General features: G+C 46.0%; 1 protein-coding gene across 2 annotated transcripts in view; it reads right to left on the bottom strand.

Annotated features, from left to right (window-relative positions):
* Positions 1–16,446, bottom strand: part of plxna3 (plexin A3) — a 587,367-nt gene that overhangs the window by 501,859 nt on the left and 69,062 nt on the right. For both annotated transcript variants that reach the window (XR_010795288.1, XM_066643219.1), the window contains exon 4: positions 885–1,025. Coding sequence is in view for 1 of the 2 variants with exons in the window: in XM_066643219.1 (XP_066499316.1) it covers positions 885–1,025 (141 nt within the window). In the remaining variant the exon portion in view is untranslated. The remainder of the gene's footprint in view (positions 1–884; positions 1,026–16,446) is intronic.

Below are 16,446 nucleotides of genomic sequence, written 5' to 3'. Positions count from 1 at the left end.
CTTTAACATAAACACACATAATACTTACAGTAAAGACTGATAATACAAGACTTTATATAACATTCTTTATATGCGCTAATGACCCTTTTCCAAATTCAAGACTGCTGATTGGCTGCCTGAAATACGTTCTATAGTTGTGCTGCTTACATCAGGGCATCTTCATTAGTCTGAAGTCTGTTGTGGTTGATATCGTCATAACAACATAAACTAATTTATTTTGTTATTGAAATGACTTCATAAATAGAAGCTCTACTTCACATACTGTATAAAAAAATTAATATAATTGTCTGTAAGCACTTATCCAGTTCAGGGTCGCGGTGGGTCCAGAGCCTACACGGAATCACTGGGCGCAAGGCGGGAACACACTCTAGAGGGGGCCCCAGTCCTTCACAGAGCAGCACACACACATTAACTCACACACTCACACCTACGGACACACTCCTCACAGACAGTCACCCGGAGGAAACCCACGCAGACACAGGGAGAACACACCACACTCCTCACAGACAGTCACCCGGAGCGGGACTCGAACCCACAACCTCCAGGTCCCTGGAGCTGCGTGACTGCGACACTACTATTTTAAAAATAAAAATGTTATTAAATTATGTTTACGTTAAATCTGAATAATGATTCAATTTCAAACATTTGGTTGTTTTGATGAACTACGGTAAAAATAGTTTATTAGCTCTCTCTTCTTCCGCGTTTAGAACGAGCACTCTGAACCCAGGAGTGAGAAATACTGAACACAAAACAGCAGCGTGCGTTTGTCATCACTGTCCTTATCACGGTTGGACATCCTGTTTTAAACAACAGCTAACGCTCTGCACCCTGTCTGTCAGGAGCCAGACCACTGTGGACCTGACGCCGTCTGCAGCAGATGTTACCTGTTTATCGCTCAGCAGGTAGATGTACTGATAATCTGGACTGAAAACCATGTCCCGCAGAATCGGGTTCCCCTCGGAAACCGCGACCGTCTCGTACAGCAGGGCGTTCTGGGAAGGCGGGGGGATGCCGTCCACTCGGATCTAAGGAGAAAGGAGAGAGGAAGAGAAAATGGATTTAGGTGAATGTGCTTTTCCCCATTTTTTCGTGGTTAGGAGATTCGGAGCGGTTGGACGCAGGGATTGTTCTCGCCGCTTCATTTTCTCGCTGCTTCCCTGACACGTGTGATTTTCCACGGCAGACTAATTTGCCCCTTCGCCTCAGAAGTTTGCGCGATGTTAGCTGACCCAGAAAAGAGGCTTTGGATGTGCTGACACACTCCGACGGAAATTCAGTTTACTGCTTAGGATCTAGAGGAGAAATTAAAATAAATACATTTTAATGACACCACATCCATACAACACGGAGACACACGTGCACGCCCGCGTACACACTCACAAAAAAACCCCCACTGCTTCATCATTAGCGGCTCCTTTGTCTCCTTGCGCTGATAATTAGAGTAGTGAGCATGCTCAGTAAAAAGGAGTTCTAAAAATGTCAAATCCAAAACATCTTTGAAGTGATGGGAGGGAGAGAAAGTGAGAGCAAACCTGAAAAAAATAGAAAACAAGAGCAAGAGTGCTTCTGACAACTGCAGCTCACCTATTTTCCCTCCCCCAGTAAACACACAAACAGGCAGCAGCCTCCGTCCTCATCAATAGTGATGGAAGAGCGACAAGAGGCAGCAATGAGAGCCTAAGCAAACCGCATTAATGCTGAAACAGATACGAAGACGAGGGGAAAAGGAAGAGCGGGAGAGAAGGAGGAGATGCAGGTTCTGGAGGAAAGAAGACCAGATGCTCGAGTTTGGGCCTCGTCCTAAATATCTGGGTCGGCCCGAAGTGACAAACATGGTTAGTCGGTTAATTAGCTGCCTCCTCGTAGCCGCACTCGCTGTAATTAGTGTTGACAAGGTGGCATCAATTAGTCGAAGGCTGCCATATTGGGTGTCACAAGTCGCCGGCCAAGCCGGAGCACATGAGTCAACCAGCAGCGGCACAGAAGGCTTCGGAGTCTGACCGACGATCGGCGCAGTTTGTCAATGCATGCGCCACCAGCTGTAGTGTCGCGCCTGGCAGCCGTTAGCCAACGAGGTGTCAAAATGCATCGGCGCTTCGTGATGCATCGTGATGCACAATGACGGTTCAACTGCTCAGATTCCAGATGATTAACATTTCTAACATTTCTTTCCTCAATTTGGTCAACACACAGAGCTACAAACTTCAAACCAAAGAAGCCAGCCATTTCTGTTCAAACTGTCGGCAGCGCAAAGTCTCTGGAGCTCAACATGCTTGGAGGAGAACTTTAACGACCCTAGCATGCAGGTTCCATCCAATGAGAGAGTGTCTAAATAAGCAGCTTTCCAGTTTGCTGTTGCTTTTGTTAGTTTGCTGCTTGTTGACTTTTCCATAAGCGCAATTCAAAACAGGCATCACCTACAGGGCAATACTCAGAGGTATTTCATAGCAACACAGAATAGAAGCTTAGCATTAGCCTGGCTGAAGCCCTAGTAAAAATCTATAAACATTTAATGCATTGTTTCTATATTTTATATTACACTACTACGGAAACAGTCGCTGCATTTACATTAGTGCCTTCGGTTCTTGTTAAAGGAACACTAGGCAAGTTTTGGTATTTTGACTCATGGGCTCCCCCTACAGCTGCAGACTAATTCAGGTTACCTACCCTCTTCCAAAACTTACATAGTCCAGTTTCTGCAGTGCTGAGCCTGGAAAAGCAACAACAGAGGCTCTATTCTCCCCATTACAGGTCAGTGAACCATTGCAATGTTTTTGAAGCTGTAATGTTAAGGTACAAATGCCACCTAGTGTTGCTTTAAATAGTAATGGGAACCTGCTGGGTTCCACTTCAGTTTCAAAAGCTTGTATTCTTCTCATATTTATGAGAATGGCATGGGTGGGCGTCGTCAGGGGGCAGTAATACTGGCTGATAGATTAGAAAGTGACCGGTGATCACGCTTTGGGACTTCCTCACATTATTTAACCAGAGGGGGCAGTGCAGAGGCAGAACTGACCGTAATAAAAACGTCATTTTGGCAATTTTGAAAAATGTGTGTTAGCTGTTAATTAGGGTGTAATTATTTCTTAATGTTTTTGAATCATCACTTTAAACCCCAGTGAAATAGTTGGGGCATTTATAAAAGACTTTTACAACGACGTTTATAAAGAATCCTAACTGAAATGAAGTGTTGTGGGAACAGAAATATAAACCCTAGTCATCTGCGTAGCTGCTCTCAACACAGTGACTTATCACATGACTTTATCTCCAACTGTTGCCATCTGTATCCTTCTCGTCGTTTCGTGGCAGGATGAGATTGAACGGTTTGGTAAATGGATCCTGCGATTGCACACCTGTGGTGTGTTAATTAACATACTGTATACACTGATGTATTTCATGGAACTGGAAGTTGGTAATTAATACACTGTACACAGTATTACAGTACAGCGCCTCAGCTTATCAGACCAATTCATCTTCAGAGCCCTCGCCTGCATTCTCCACGCCATCGACCCTGTGGCAGGGTCATTAATACACAGTACACCGTGCTGCTGTTCATGGAGGTAACAGTTGCGTAAGCCTCATAAAGGTCTTTTTAGCAACAAAGGGCATGTCAAAGGCAGGCATCAGTCATGCAGAAAGGAAAGTTATGCCCCTGCCGCTGGCGCCTGCGCCACCTTTCATAGCTCTTCAGAGAGTGAGGGGGGAGTGTTTAAGACCATTCCTACGGAGCAAACGTCCTCCTCGGGTCATCCACCGTGACCCAGAAGGCTTTCTACTCATTAAGCTCTTCCATTTATGGGGGGGAAACAAACAGGACGGAGCCTGTCTCCATGGGTACTTCTGCCAGAGCCTGACACCAAGTGGCCTTCGCTCAGGGCAAGTCAAAACACAGGAGAGTCCCACTCCAGCTTGGGCCTGTTAAACCAAATAGTCTGCCATCACGACAGAAGCCAGAGACTGCTCTACCCACAATAAATGCACCAGCCTTCCCCTGACCTTTCCACTGTTTACAGAAATCTGGGTAAACTTATCCTGCCTTGCTCTCAGAAGGTTCGCGGGTGTTGGAAGCAAAGGATCAGGCATTTGCTCAACACTGTACAAATACAGGAATGCCAAAACTGGTTCATGCTTTACAAACTGAGAAAAGATGAGGACATCAGGTGCTTTCATTTTTTCAAAAAGCCTGTAGAGTAACGAAAGCCCAAACAGCAGTGGAACCAACAGCATGGACTTTTTATTGTGTTGTTTTAATCTTCACATGGTAAACATATTGCGTTTTCCCACTGCATCGTACCTACACTACCTGGCTCTACACGACTCTACTCAGTTTTTGGAACTAGGTACCTGCTTAGTTTACCGTTATTGCAGCTCCTCCCCACAAAAACGTAGCTGTGCTGTCGCAAATGGGAACTGCAGGCTTTGGAAACCACAACAGTATTCGTGTGTATTGTTGTTGTTGTTAGGGACTGAACACAGCGCTGCGGTCCTTGTTGCACCATCCAGCTCTCACTGGATTCTTTCGTCTGGCACCAACGCAAAGAGCGTTTGAACTTCTTTGAAAGGCCACAGCATGATTTCACGAGAAGCCATTTTGAGCAGGATAAATCAAACGTGACTGCTAAACTGAGATTCTGGTTATGATGTGCTGGATGTCTGCTTTGCAGGGCATAGAGTGACAATTCCACTTGGGCCAGTCAAAGGGCCAAAGTTCACTTGGAACTACGAGCAAACAGGGAGTGAAAAGTACCCAGTTTCAAGTACCAGGTACCAAATTTACCTAATGAAAAAGGCAAAGTCGAGCTGAGGCCCAGCTCATGCAATTTGGTTTTCTCCGCTTTTGAAAATATCCCCATCCAGACAAATACGAAAAGGGCTGCATTATCATGCCAGTCCACGAGTACAACTAGGCGTCAAAATACCACGAGGCGGAGAAATACAGAGATGTTAATCCCAAATCACTCCATACTTTCTATGTAGTGTACTACGCAAGTCTCGATATTACTGCATCTAGATCTTAATAGTGCATTATATATTTCTAATACAGCATCATTTATATTTATTCATATGTGGGAATCTGAAATCAAGTGCTAGCTGCATGTACACTGTAGTTTAATGGTAGTTTAATGACTTATGTACCTCACTGAAGAGGTACACAAATCCCCATCTTGGAGAGTGTTTTTGAAAACACACAGACCATGCAGTGGAAAAGCACCAATTGAGAACTCAGGCTCTTTTGTAAATCCATCAATGAGTAAAACACATCGCCAGTCTATGGGCTACTTCATCAAATCCTCTAATTAAAATGCTTTTTCATGAGTTCCTCAGCAGTTTTTCCACTCCAAGTTTGTTATTTCCTTCGGGTGTTTTTCCAACCTTTTCCTTGAACCACATTTATAATTGATGTCTCGTCTACATGTTACAGCTTGCGCATACTTCTCTCTCTGATGTTGTCTGGTTTATAAGACTTGAATATTCTAGTCTTCTTCATTAAAGTGTCCCAGGGCATGCATTCGGTTCAAGCCAGAGTCATTGGGCAGACAGTGCCCAGTCTCACACATCAGATTTCTAGCTACCAGGGCGTCATCTGGTAGGTTTTGAGGCTACGTAGAGTAGATGCAGGACCAGAGCACCAGTGAAACATGTTGTGTTCCCTATCGAATAAGAGATGGACAACATATCAGACAATGCTGCTGGAAGCCTGCGGAGACCAAGGTGATTAAGTTGTGCTTCTAGACTAAGACAAACGGCAGCGGCAGCAGGAGTCGTTACAGGATTGAGTACTGCCCTGTCACCTGATTCCCCCTCACACACGCCGACCTCAGCCGACTTCCGCCAGCGCCAGGGGTCCAGGTGGCGGCTTGCGGGGCGGAGATGTCCCCCTACCTCTCTCTCAGTCACGGGTGTTTGAAATGCAGAGAGCTCCCGCTGCCTGCAGAGTGCTGACCCTGCCACAACATCAAACAGCTCACACGGGGGTAATTGGAATTTAGATAAATATTACCTCCGCCCCCTTTGCCGCCACTTTGGGGACGCCACGGTGGCAGCGGCAGCCGATCCATCTATTAATTACCTCGCGGTACGGGGCTAGCGCTGAGCCGTGAGAGGCCGGAAGCCTGACGGGTTTGATCATAGCCCAATTTTTTCCCTCATCGATCAGAAGGAGAGGAGAGGGAGAGGACGGAGAGAGAGGAGGCCATTTTTTTTGCTCGTTGGGCTGCTTGTTTCTTATTGATTTTGAAGCCCTCGTCCGAGCCCAGATTCGAGGAGCTGAGTGAAAGGAGTTCTTTAAGTGGAGCCAGGTTCATTTACTCCATCTCTCTCTCTCTCTCTCTCTCTCTCTCTCTCTCTCTCTCTCTTTCCTTCACTCTCATAAGAGTACAGAAACTGTCCTTCATTTTAGACGGCAGCTCCATCCACAAAGCTACAGAGGCCATGCAAGCCTCAACAATGAAGTCCCATATAAACGCAGCACTTTTGGAGAGCAGTTTCTTAATTGAACATGAGACAGAAGATCCGCAGTGTGTGTGGGGTGTTTTATGAAATATCGGGCCTAGTGCGGGGCGGGGCGGTCTGGAAGTGTTTTCTGGAGAGGCAAAGGAAGAACGCACATGATATGAAACGTTCAAACGGAACTTTTTCACAGTTTATCATCTGAGTAATCGTATCTGTCCCAGTCACCACATAAATGAGGCTTCAGAAACTCCCTCACAACCGGGAGACGCCGCACGAAGGGGTGGGCCTCACAACTCCCTCGAAACTGGACGGACATTAAAGAAACGTAGAAAACGGTAAGCACCAGGCGAATAAATTAAAGACTGTTCGTGCTGGGGAGGCTGCGGGGATTAGAGCGGAGACGTGTGGTTCCGACATTACAGCCAGCCCCCCCCCCCCTGACCATGCGGCTGAATGGACCATCTCCAGGAGAGCTCCATTTATCTTCAGACGAAGGCGGGGAGAATAAAGAAAACAAAGGCAGAGTGGAAAAGTGGAAGGGGACGGAGGGGCCGACGTGAGTGATAGTTATAGTACAGGGGCGATGCTGATGGAGTGATGTATAGGAGTATGAAAATTGGATTTTGTGGCACCATTAGAGGAGATGAGCTTCTGAGAAAGAGGCCGGAATCACTCCGCAAACGTGACACACACAAACACGGGACGGGTCAATACCAAACGGCACCTGTGCCGACGACACACAAAATTAAACCTACGACGGAGTCAAATTTGTTGAAAACAGAGGCGATAAATAAGAGGTCACGTTATAAAATCAGGCTTAATTTAATCCGTCGGAAGGCTTATGTTTTTATTGGATCAGCAGAATGATTCACTGCTCTAGGCTTGTTATTTCACTGAGGACATGTCACAAAAATCCCCTTCTTAGCTCAGCAAGGTATAATCCTATACATTTTCTTTCATACAGAATTAAAATCACAATCAGAAAAGAGGTAATGTAGGGGACAACTCTTTAACGAACACTAACTAAGGTGTTATGTTCACCTTTAAACAATAGCTTCAAAATAATTAGGTGAATCCCAACCCACCCCTTAACCCCACCCCTCTCTTTGGCCTAGGGTTGGAGTGTCTATTATTGTGGGGAAAGTGGGGTAAGGCTGAGGGGGAGGGCTGTAATTCAAAGTAAGACCGATGAACGTCTTTTGAATATAACCACAGTGTTATATCAGTTTAATGTAGTTTTAATGCTTCACGTCCCTTTATTTCATAACAAGCATAAAGCATCAACAGTAACATGCGCAAATCTTGGTAGATACCTAGTAAATTCCCAGTTCCACCTTAAATGGTGAAGGAATTACCTTGTAGTGCCTGTAGCTACTGTAAAATTTAAGGTGGAACTGGATGATTTTTTTTTATCAGAGTGTTAGGAGTGGGTGATAACACAAGATTGCCCAACACTTTTGAAAACATGTGATGCCCTAAATTTAACTCAAATCCAGCAGCATCTCTCAGATATCGCTGCAGACTAGAAGCAAAGCACAGCCAAAGCGCTGCTCTTTATCGTGTTCTAATGGATATTTTAACAACTACAACTTGTAACTCAGTTCCTAGGGGCACGATAACACTTGAAAACAAGGGGTAGGTGTTAAATTACGTGATGGGATTCACCCACTGCGATGCTTCTCTGACCGGTAGGAACCCCACCCCCATGTAAAAATTTAACTTGGCAACTAACTGCTAATAAAGGTGATAGGTGTCTCTGAAGGAAAGAATGAGATTGAGTGAAATGTAATGGGACTTTGGAGAGCAGCTGCCCATGGGTCTTAATGCCAGGAGTGAACTAGTGGAGCCGTGAATCTGAGCTCTCAGCTGTGATAGAGCTACATCTAATACCACTGGGATGAGATGGAGCTGCTTTTGTGATCCATTACTCATCATCCACCATCAGTAGGTGGATTTGTTCTCCCTGTGTCTGTGTGGGTTTCCTCCGGGTGACTGTCTGTGAGGAGTGTGGTGTGTTCTCCCTGTGTCTGCGTGGGTTTCCTCCGGGTGACTGTCTGTGAGGAGTGTGGTGTGTTCTCCCTGTGTCTGCGTGGGTTTCCTCCGGGTGCTCCGGTTTCCTCCCACAGTCCAAAAACACACGTTGGTAGGTGGATTGGCGACTCCAAGGTGTCCGTAGGTGTGAGTGTGTGAGTGAATGTGTGTGTGTGTCTGTGTTGCCCTGTGAAGGACTGGCGCCCCCTCCAGGGTGTATTTCCGCCTTGTGCCCAATGATTCCAGGTAGGCTCTGGACCCACCGTGACCCTGAACTGGATAAGGGTTACAGAAAATGAATGAATGAATGAATGAATGAATGCTTGTAAACAGAGCTCTGTTCACCTGTGTCAGTTGAGAGGAGAGTTGAGAGGAGCTTGGGCCGCGTCCCAAACAGCACACTACTCACTACGTAGTGCACATCACAGATAATCAAATTAATAATACTGCACTGAGCAATAATACAGCTGACTAAAACTATTTTTGATCCCCAGATATGGCACATAGCAATGGGCATATCAATCACATGACTTCAACTAGTGGACACCTAGTTTTTTAACCAGACTGTGTTTTTAAATGCTGGTGAAACACCTGGATCACTACAGCAGCTGTAAGGGGGTCTGTTTAAGCCAGGGCTGCTGTTCCTGAAGCTGCACTTGTTGTTGTTTGCGCTGCACACTCAGGCAGAGGCTCAGGCTGCTTTCACTAACCCTCAGCGCTGCTAGAGATCTGTCATAGCTTGTTGCCCTCGGCAACTCTCCGCGCCCCACAGCGCACCGAGGATTAGGTGCGAGCAAAGCAGGGATTTTTTTTTCTCTTCCCAGCGCAAAATAACAGGGATATTACAGCATCCTTTTTAAGGCATCTGTTGAATATGCAGGTGCTTCATCGTTGCTGGGGGAGGGGGAGGGGGGGTCGTCTGTAAAGGAGGGGTTCCTCTTTCATATCAAGAAGAGATCTATTTTGCATTAAGACCAGAACAACAGGGCTCTTCTATTTGACTAGTTTTTTTCCCCTATTCTGAAAATGAGGTCAAAATCCTCAAGCTCACAAATTCATCCTCTTAAGGGAGAAGGGGCGACACAAAGACTTTGCATCTCAAGACCTGAACAAAAGGGGGGGGCTGAAATTCAATTAAAGCCCCTTATCCTGTTTCCTCAGATGGAGGCTAGAGGCGAGGGAGAGTTTACTCAGCTCTCGCACCTCCTCTCGCAACACCTGCTTCATCTGAGTCCAAACCCCGCACCATCCTTCCATCCTTCCCCAGCGCTCCGGGACCTTTGACCTCTGGCCTTTGGGTCACTGAGCGTTGCTGCGTTTGGATATACGACCGTATGTGTGTGTGTGTGTGGAGATGGCTCGTTTCTCAACAACGTGGGGGCACGCAGCTCCTAATGCTTTTTAAAATGCACACATCTCGCTAATAGGATTCTTTTGAATTAAGAGTCATGGGAAAAGGGATTTATGAAGTGTGTGAATATGAGTCACACACAGCAACAGGGACCAGTCTGCGCAAAAAAAAAAAAAAAGACATGCTAGTGTTACGTTTTAGCATATTACTGGAGTTTTTAAGAGGCACCGGGGATTTAGGGCTGGAACGCTTATAAAAGGAAATACATTCGTGAAGGAAATTAACAATCTGTGCAGTGGCCCAGCGTTGGCTCGCGCTGCAGAGTGTGATCGTGAGTCCTTCACAGCACTGTGATCACCAATGCAACCTTAAACGCATCCTATAACTCTAGGTCAGGATGTTGGGATTGTGTAGTTTTATTAAATGTTTTAATATAATTATTAAATCATTGTTGAACGCTGATAGTTTATCGTTTGTCATTTTAATGGATTATTTTAGGCACAGTACCGTTCTCTAGCTGCTGTTTGTGCTGATATCATGTGCTGTACTCTGTTATATCGCTGCTATAGTGTATTACCTGGTCCTGACAAGTGATGAACAGTAAGATCTAGGGACTGCACGTACAAAGTGGCCAGCCAACCAGTGTTTCTGCTTGTTTTGACGTGTCATAACCTTGACCAGGTCATTTGTTTGTACGTATTTGGCAGCAGGCCGCTGGTTTACCACCTGCCGCATTATTACACGTGTTTTCCTGTATGGCTCGGGCTTTCTTGGGTGGCGGCATTACACAAATAGTTTGGTCAGTCTGAGTGTGAGTGTGGGAGAGAGAGTGAGTGTGTGTGTGTCTGTTCAACCACCAATAAACACTAGGGAGTCTCTCCCAGCCCACTAACACTGCCCCAAATGCCCTTCACAATCCACAAGCACACCCACCCAGCTCCACTAAAACAGCAATTACTCCCAGCTATTCAAGTACGCCAGCACTTTACAATGCACTAATTATAAGTTGGGCATATTTGGAATGTTTTTTAATCAGGAAGCACCTATCAGTTATCATTTTCAGCTGGGTTTCGGATATCCGCTTCCACTAAATTACAGCCCCGAAAATAAAACATTCCAGCACGGCCTGGTGGAGCAGGAGTGTCTTTAGGGCTTTTCTCACTCTAAACTCTAGAACACCAAACCTCTAGAAGAGCACTTTATTTGCTCCACTGCCGGCTGTTCCCATAGGGAACCTGTTCCTCCCTGTGTCTGTGTGGGTCTCCTCCGGGTGCTCCGGTTTCCTCCCACGGTCTAAAAATGTGTGAGTGTGTGAGTGAATATGTCAGTGTGGGTTCGAGTCCCGCTCCAGGTGACTGTCTGTGAGGAGTGTGGTGTGTTCTCTCTGTGTCTGCGTGGGTTTCCTCCGGGTGACTGTCTGTGAGGAGTGTGGTGTGTTCTCCCTGTGTCTGCGTGGGTTTCCTCCGGGTGACTGTCTGTGAGGAGTGTGGTGTGTTCTCTCTGTGTCTGCGTGGGTTTTCTCCGGGTGACTGTCTGTGAGGAGTGTGGTGTGTTCTCCCTGTGTCTGCGTGGGTTTCCTCCGGATGACTGTCTGTGAGGAGTGTGGTGTGTTCTCTCTGTGTCTGCGTGGGTTGGGTTTTCTCCGGGTCACTGTCTGTGAGGAGTGTGGTGTGTTCTCCCTGTGTCTGTGTGGGTTTCCTCCGGGTGACTGTCTGTGAGGAGTGTGGTGTGTTCTCCCTGTGTCTGTGTGGGTTTCCTCTGGGTGACTGTCTGTGAGGAGTGTGGTGTGTTCTCCCTGTGTCTGCATGGGTTTTCTCCGGGTGACTGTCTGTGAGGAGTTGGTGTGTTCTCCCTGTGTCTGCGTGGGTTTTCTCCCACAGTCCAAAAACACACGTTGGTAGGTGGATTGGTGACTCCAAAGTGTCCGTGAGTGTGAGTGTGTGAGTGAATATGTGTGTGTGTGTTGCCCTGTGAAGGACTGGCGCCCCCTCCAGGGTGTATTCCTGCCTTGTGCCCAATGATTCCTGGTAGGACCCACAGACAATGAAATCACTCCAAAAAGAGCCACTTTCCACCGTACTTCACCGTGTAAAGAACGTAGGCCATAATCCGGGTAACTGCATGATGTCATTACGTAAGTGAGTCAGAATATCACTATTATCATGATATAAATTTTTTATATCGTTTTTAAAATGATGACAATATTATTGTGAACAATACGATATGACACAGCTTTGATAGGGAATAAATGTGACGTGTAAACTATGCAGAGCACTGATTGGCCAGAGAGACCTGTCAATCACCAGAAAAAGCTCCAGCACAAACGAGACACTTGTTTTTTTTTTTTTTTTATCCGACTCACAACAGCAGCTCATAAGATTTCACTGTGGTGTTTGGAAGAGGCTCAAACGCTCCTTGGATCGGTGGCTGACAAAAAAACTCCAGCGAAAGCTGAACGAACAACAAGGATATCTCTGGAGCTGGGGCGTGGAGCCATGAAACACATGGATATACATGTTTTCAAAGCCACCAGTTCCCATTAGAGACGGGGTTTTGCCTCCATTTTATGGGGGAACTGCGCTAGAGGAAAAGCGAGCTGATGCTATGCGGTGGAAAACACTTCTCAGAGCCCAGACCTTGACAAGTGTTTGGGACTGCGACTCAGACCAGGGTCCAACCCTCAGAGGTGTGGAAAACCAGTCCTGCAGATATTCTGAACATTTCAAGTGGCCAAGGCAGGGACACCGACACTGTCTGTACCTTTAGAGGACAATGATGGACCTGTACAGGACATTTTCTGCTGACACTCACACTTTTAGTGCCACATTTCCCCTCAAACGTGTGAAAAAACCAAGATCCAGTCATTCTCCCTTGTAAATGTACGGGATTCCCAGGAACATGACTTCCTGGGAATTGACTAGGCCTCATCCTGGTGAATCTGATCCCAATCTCCAGTGATTCAGGCTGGTATTCACACTTAGCCCATTGCTGATTGAGGACTACTGAACTAGACCATGTGGGTATGTGGGTCCATACCAAGGGGCTTTAGATGAATCCAGAAATAAAACCATCCCACTGTTGTGAAGAGTCGGCATCTTCTGCCTTTTCGTTTTCCTTTAAATTCTCGAAAACGGCACGGCCCCATCCCGAGCACTTCATTTGCAAGCTTGCTGGAGTCTTTTCTGTTTTTTTTTGCTGCAAGGCGCTCATTTCTCCGAGCTGATTTAGACGAGTGGTCCAGGGAAAGGAGTCAGAAGTGAAGGGAGCGTTTGGGGGGGAATTGGAGCGGGGCCGGATCAGGCCTGGCAGCCATGGTGACGGTTTGGGGATTGGAGCGGAGCCTCTGCACGGCTGTCACGCCGAGCCCAGTGAGTGTAGCACTCCCTCTCTCTCTCTCACACACACACACACACACACACACATCACTGAACAGCACAGCAGTCAGGCTTCACTGATCAACACAACACAGCCTGCTGCACAGGTGCTCAGACTGGAGACCAGCCAAGAGACCATCAATATGTTCACAACTCATACACAGAGTGCGAGAGAGAGAGAGAGAGAGAGAGATGAGAAAAGAAGAGAAGGAAAGCTTGGTGAAAAAGAAAGAGGGAAAGGAGAGGAAGAGCAAGACAAGAAAAAGGGAAAGATGAAGAGAGAAGAAAAGTGAGAGAGAGAGAGAGAGAGAGAGAGAGAGAGAGAGAGAGATGAGAATAGAAGAGAAAGAAAGGTTAAAAAACAAAGAAGGAAAGGAGAGGAAGAGCAAGAGATAATAGAAAGGGAAAGATGAAGAGAGAGAGAGAGAGAGAGAGAGATGAGAAAAGAAGAGAAGGAAGGATGAAGGAAACCTTGGTGAAAAAGAAAGGGAAATGACAGGAAGAGCAAGAGATAGAGAGGGAAAGATGAAGAAAGAAGAAAAGAGAGAGAAAGAGAGAGATGAGAAAAGAAGAGAAGGAAAGATGAAAAGAGGCTTGGTTAAAAAAAGAAAGAGGGAAAGGAGAGGAAGAACAAGAGATAAGAGAAAGGGAAAGATGAAGAGAGGAGAGAGAGAGAGAGAGAGAGATTTGAGCTAGAGACAGAGACATTCCTGAAACACACGTTCAAATTCCACCCAGGAGAAAAAAGCAACAGGAAGAAAAGAGGCAGAGACTTTGCGGGCGACCCCTCGGAGACTGTTTGAATTCCAGCGTAAGCCGTTAACCCCTCCATCCTGAGCGCAGTCTACAGCAGGGCGACATCAAACTGCTCTCAATCTGGGAATTCAACAGGCCGGAAATTTCATGTTGGTTTTGCACATCCTCACGGTATTACACGGAGGCGTAGCCGTCCAGACGCTCAAACACTCAAACACACCCCGCCGCGCACCGCTGCCGTCCCGTGTGTTTGGGGCTGAGATGTGTGCTGTGTTGACGTTAGCCAGGGGAAAGTCCAGGAGCTCCTGGGCAAGTGGAGTCTTTCCACAGCATTGTTCCCCTAAGTGTGACTCTGAAATATGAAAGGCTTGGGGTTTAAAGCCAAGCGGCTGCCTTTAACCCAGAGTAAGGCCCACTTCAGCGAGACGGATCAGGACGGCGTTTCAGGGAGGCTTTGCCAAAGCAACAACAGCAGAACCGGAATAAAGAGGCATTGACCCGTCCATGCTCAGCCCTCAAATGTGGTCTTGCGAAGCCGCTGCCGCTAGGTCGAACAAGCTTTGCAGATCCTTGGAAGAAAAAATCCCACTGAGCCTAAAGAGAAGCTGTAGCCGTGTGTTTAGAGTCGCTACACGCTGCTGAGGTTTCTGTTCAGAACTGAACACCACTAAAGTGGAGTGATCGGAATCAAACAGCTTCCAAACAACAACAGATTTGCTGAAATATTGCTAAATTCAGATTGATTTAATATGTAATCCACTGATTGCAAATGTTTTCCAGAGCTGTAATTATGTCGCCAGCTCAGACAGAACAGGAATGACTGCATTTTCATCCATCGCTTTGAAGCAACACAAGCAGTAAGTAAGCAATAAATAAATAAATAAATAAATAATCGTAATATAAAATGTTTCAATAACAGTTATACGTTTTAAACACATTTTCAATATTTCAATATACACTCCAACAGCATGTCACTGACCGAGGGTCCTGAGAGGGCGCTGTTGTCAGTTCAGCGCTCAATTTTAAATGTAGTTTAAAAATATTAATATTGACAAAGCCAAGATGTTTATATTTGATGGTGATGTCATGTTTCTTGTTTGTTCTTAAAAGTTTTTCAGTGGATTTTATGTTGTTTGATATCGATATCGGAATTATATCGTATATTGTGATATATATTTTGGCCGTATCGTCCAGCCCTAAATTAAAAGAAATAAGTAGGAAAAATATTCTAACCTCTTACACCTTTAGAGGGCAGCGATGAGCACTGTTTGTTTATTTGAGCCTGAGCTTTCAAACTAAATACAGTGGAACCTCTACTAACGAATTTTCCAAGATACGAACTGGGTATTTGAACAGTTTTTGCCTCCACCAACGAACCCGAGCCTCCGCCGACCCGGCGGCTGGAAATGGCCACTGACCCCAATAGGCGAGTCTTCCAGCGCCCAGACTTGAGTGAGCTTTTAAGATTAGCAAATTGTAGCTTTAGCAATTTAGCATTAGTGTAAATAGCAGACATTGAAATTCGTGCTAAGTTAAGCCGTATCTACGCTTCGTCTCCCCACATTCACCCGCCTACTCTCCGTTATTCCACCCACCCCCCACCTCCCGTCATACAGCCAGTGCCTGTGTTACTCCTCCAGCCAGTCGTCACGTCTTCAAGGTAGCGATGTGTAACCACTTAACACTTTATTAGTTCTTTTTTATTACTGTTACCACTGTATTTCTCTTTTATTTTTAGTAACGCTACATGTATTTTTTTACTAATTTGAGAGTGTTGTAAACATATATCAGTGCAAAAAGGGTGACTTTCGGGGTGGGGGCTGGAACGCATTAATTGCTTTTCCATTATTTTAAATGGGGAAAATTGACTCAAGAAACAAACTTTTCCACTTACGAACCGGGCCACGGAACGGATCAAGTTCGTAGGTAGAGATTCCACTGTATGTGTTTCCATTGAAAGCCAAGGAGTATCAAAAATAATAGTGGCATTCAATGACCAAAAACAAAAGCAATTTTGAAACACATCTGTGAGGATTTGATGGCAGCCAGCCATGGGAATTTCACTGATGTTGGATCTGAGTGAGGATCATTGTCAAAAAAAAATAGCTACACCCAGAAGGTAAAGGTTACTGGGAAAAATATATTATTAGAAATGTAGACAGAAAGGGGCAATATTTATTGAGCTACAAATATAGATATTCTGGACATGTGACACACGACAACAAGCTGTTCGTCTTGGCGCTGACCACAGCGTCTCCACACGGAATCATCGGTCGTCTCCACCAAGGCAAAAGTCATGACATCACTGCGGTCTTTGGCGACGGTGATGTGGCGTAAAGGGTGGTCGTCGTACCATCACCAGCCCTAACATAACAACTCACTGCTTGCAGAATGTCCACAGCCCTCTCTGGTTTGTGTAGGTCTCCCAGAGGTCCCCCTTCATGAGATAAGGCCTGTCCTTGCTTATGTCACACGCACAGC

This window comes from Hoplias malabaricus, chromosome 14 (assembly GCF_029633855.1).
Source record: "Hoplias malabaricus isolate fHopMal1 chromosome 14, fHopMal1.hap1, whole genome shotgun sequence".
Classification (NCBI taxonomy): Eukaryota; Metazoa; Chordata; class Actinopteri; order Characiformes; family Erythrinidae; genus Hoplias; species Hoplias malabaricus.
The sequence above is the reverse complement of the archived record's forward strand: the minus strand, read 5'-3'. Positions and strand labels throughout refer to the sequence as shown.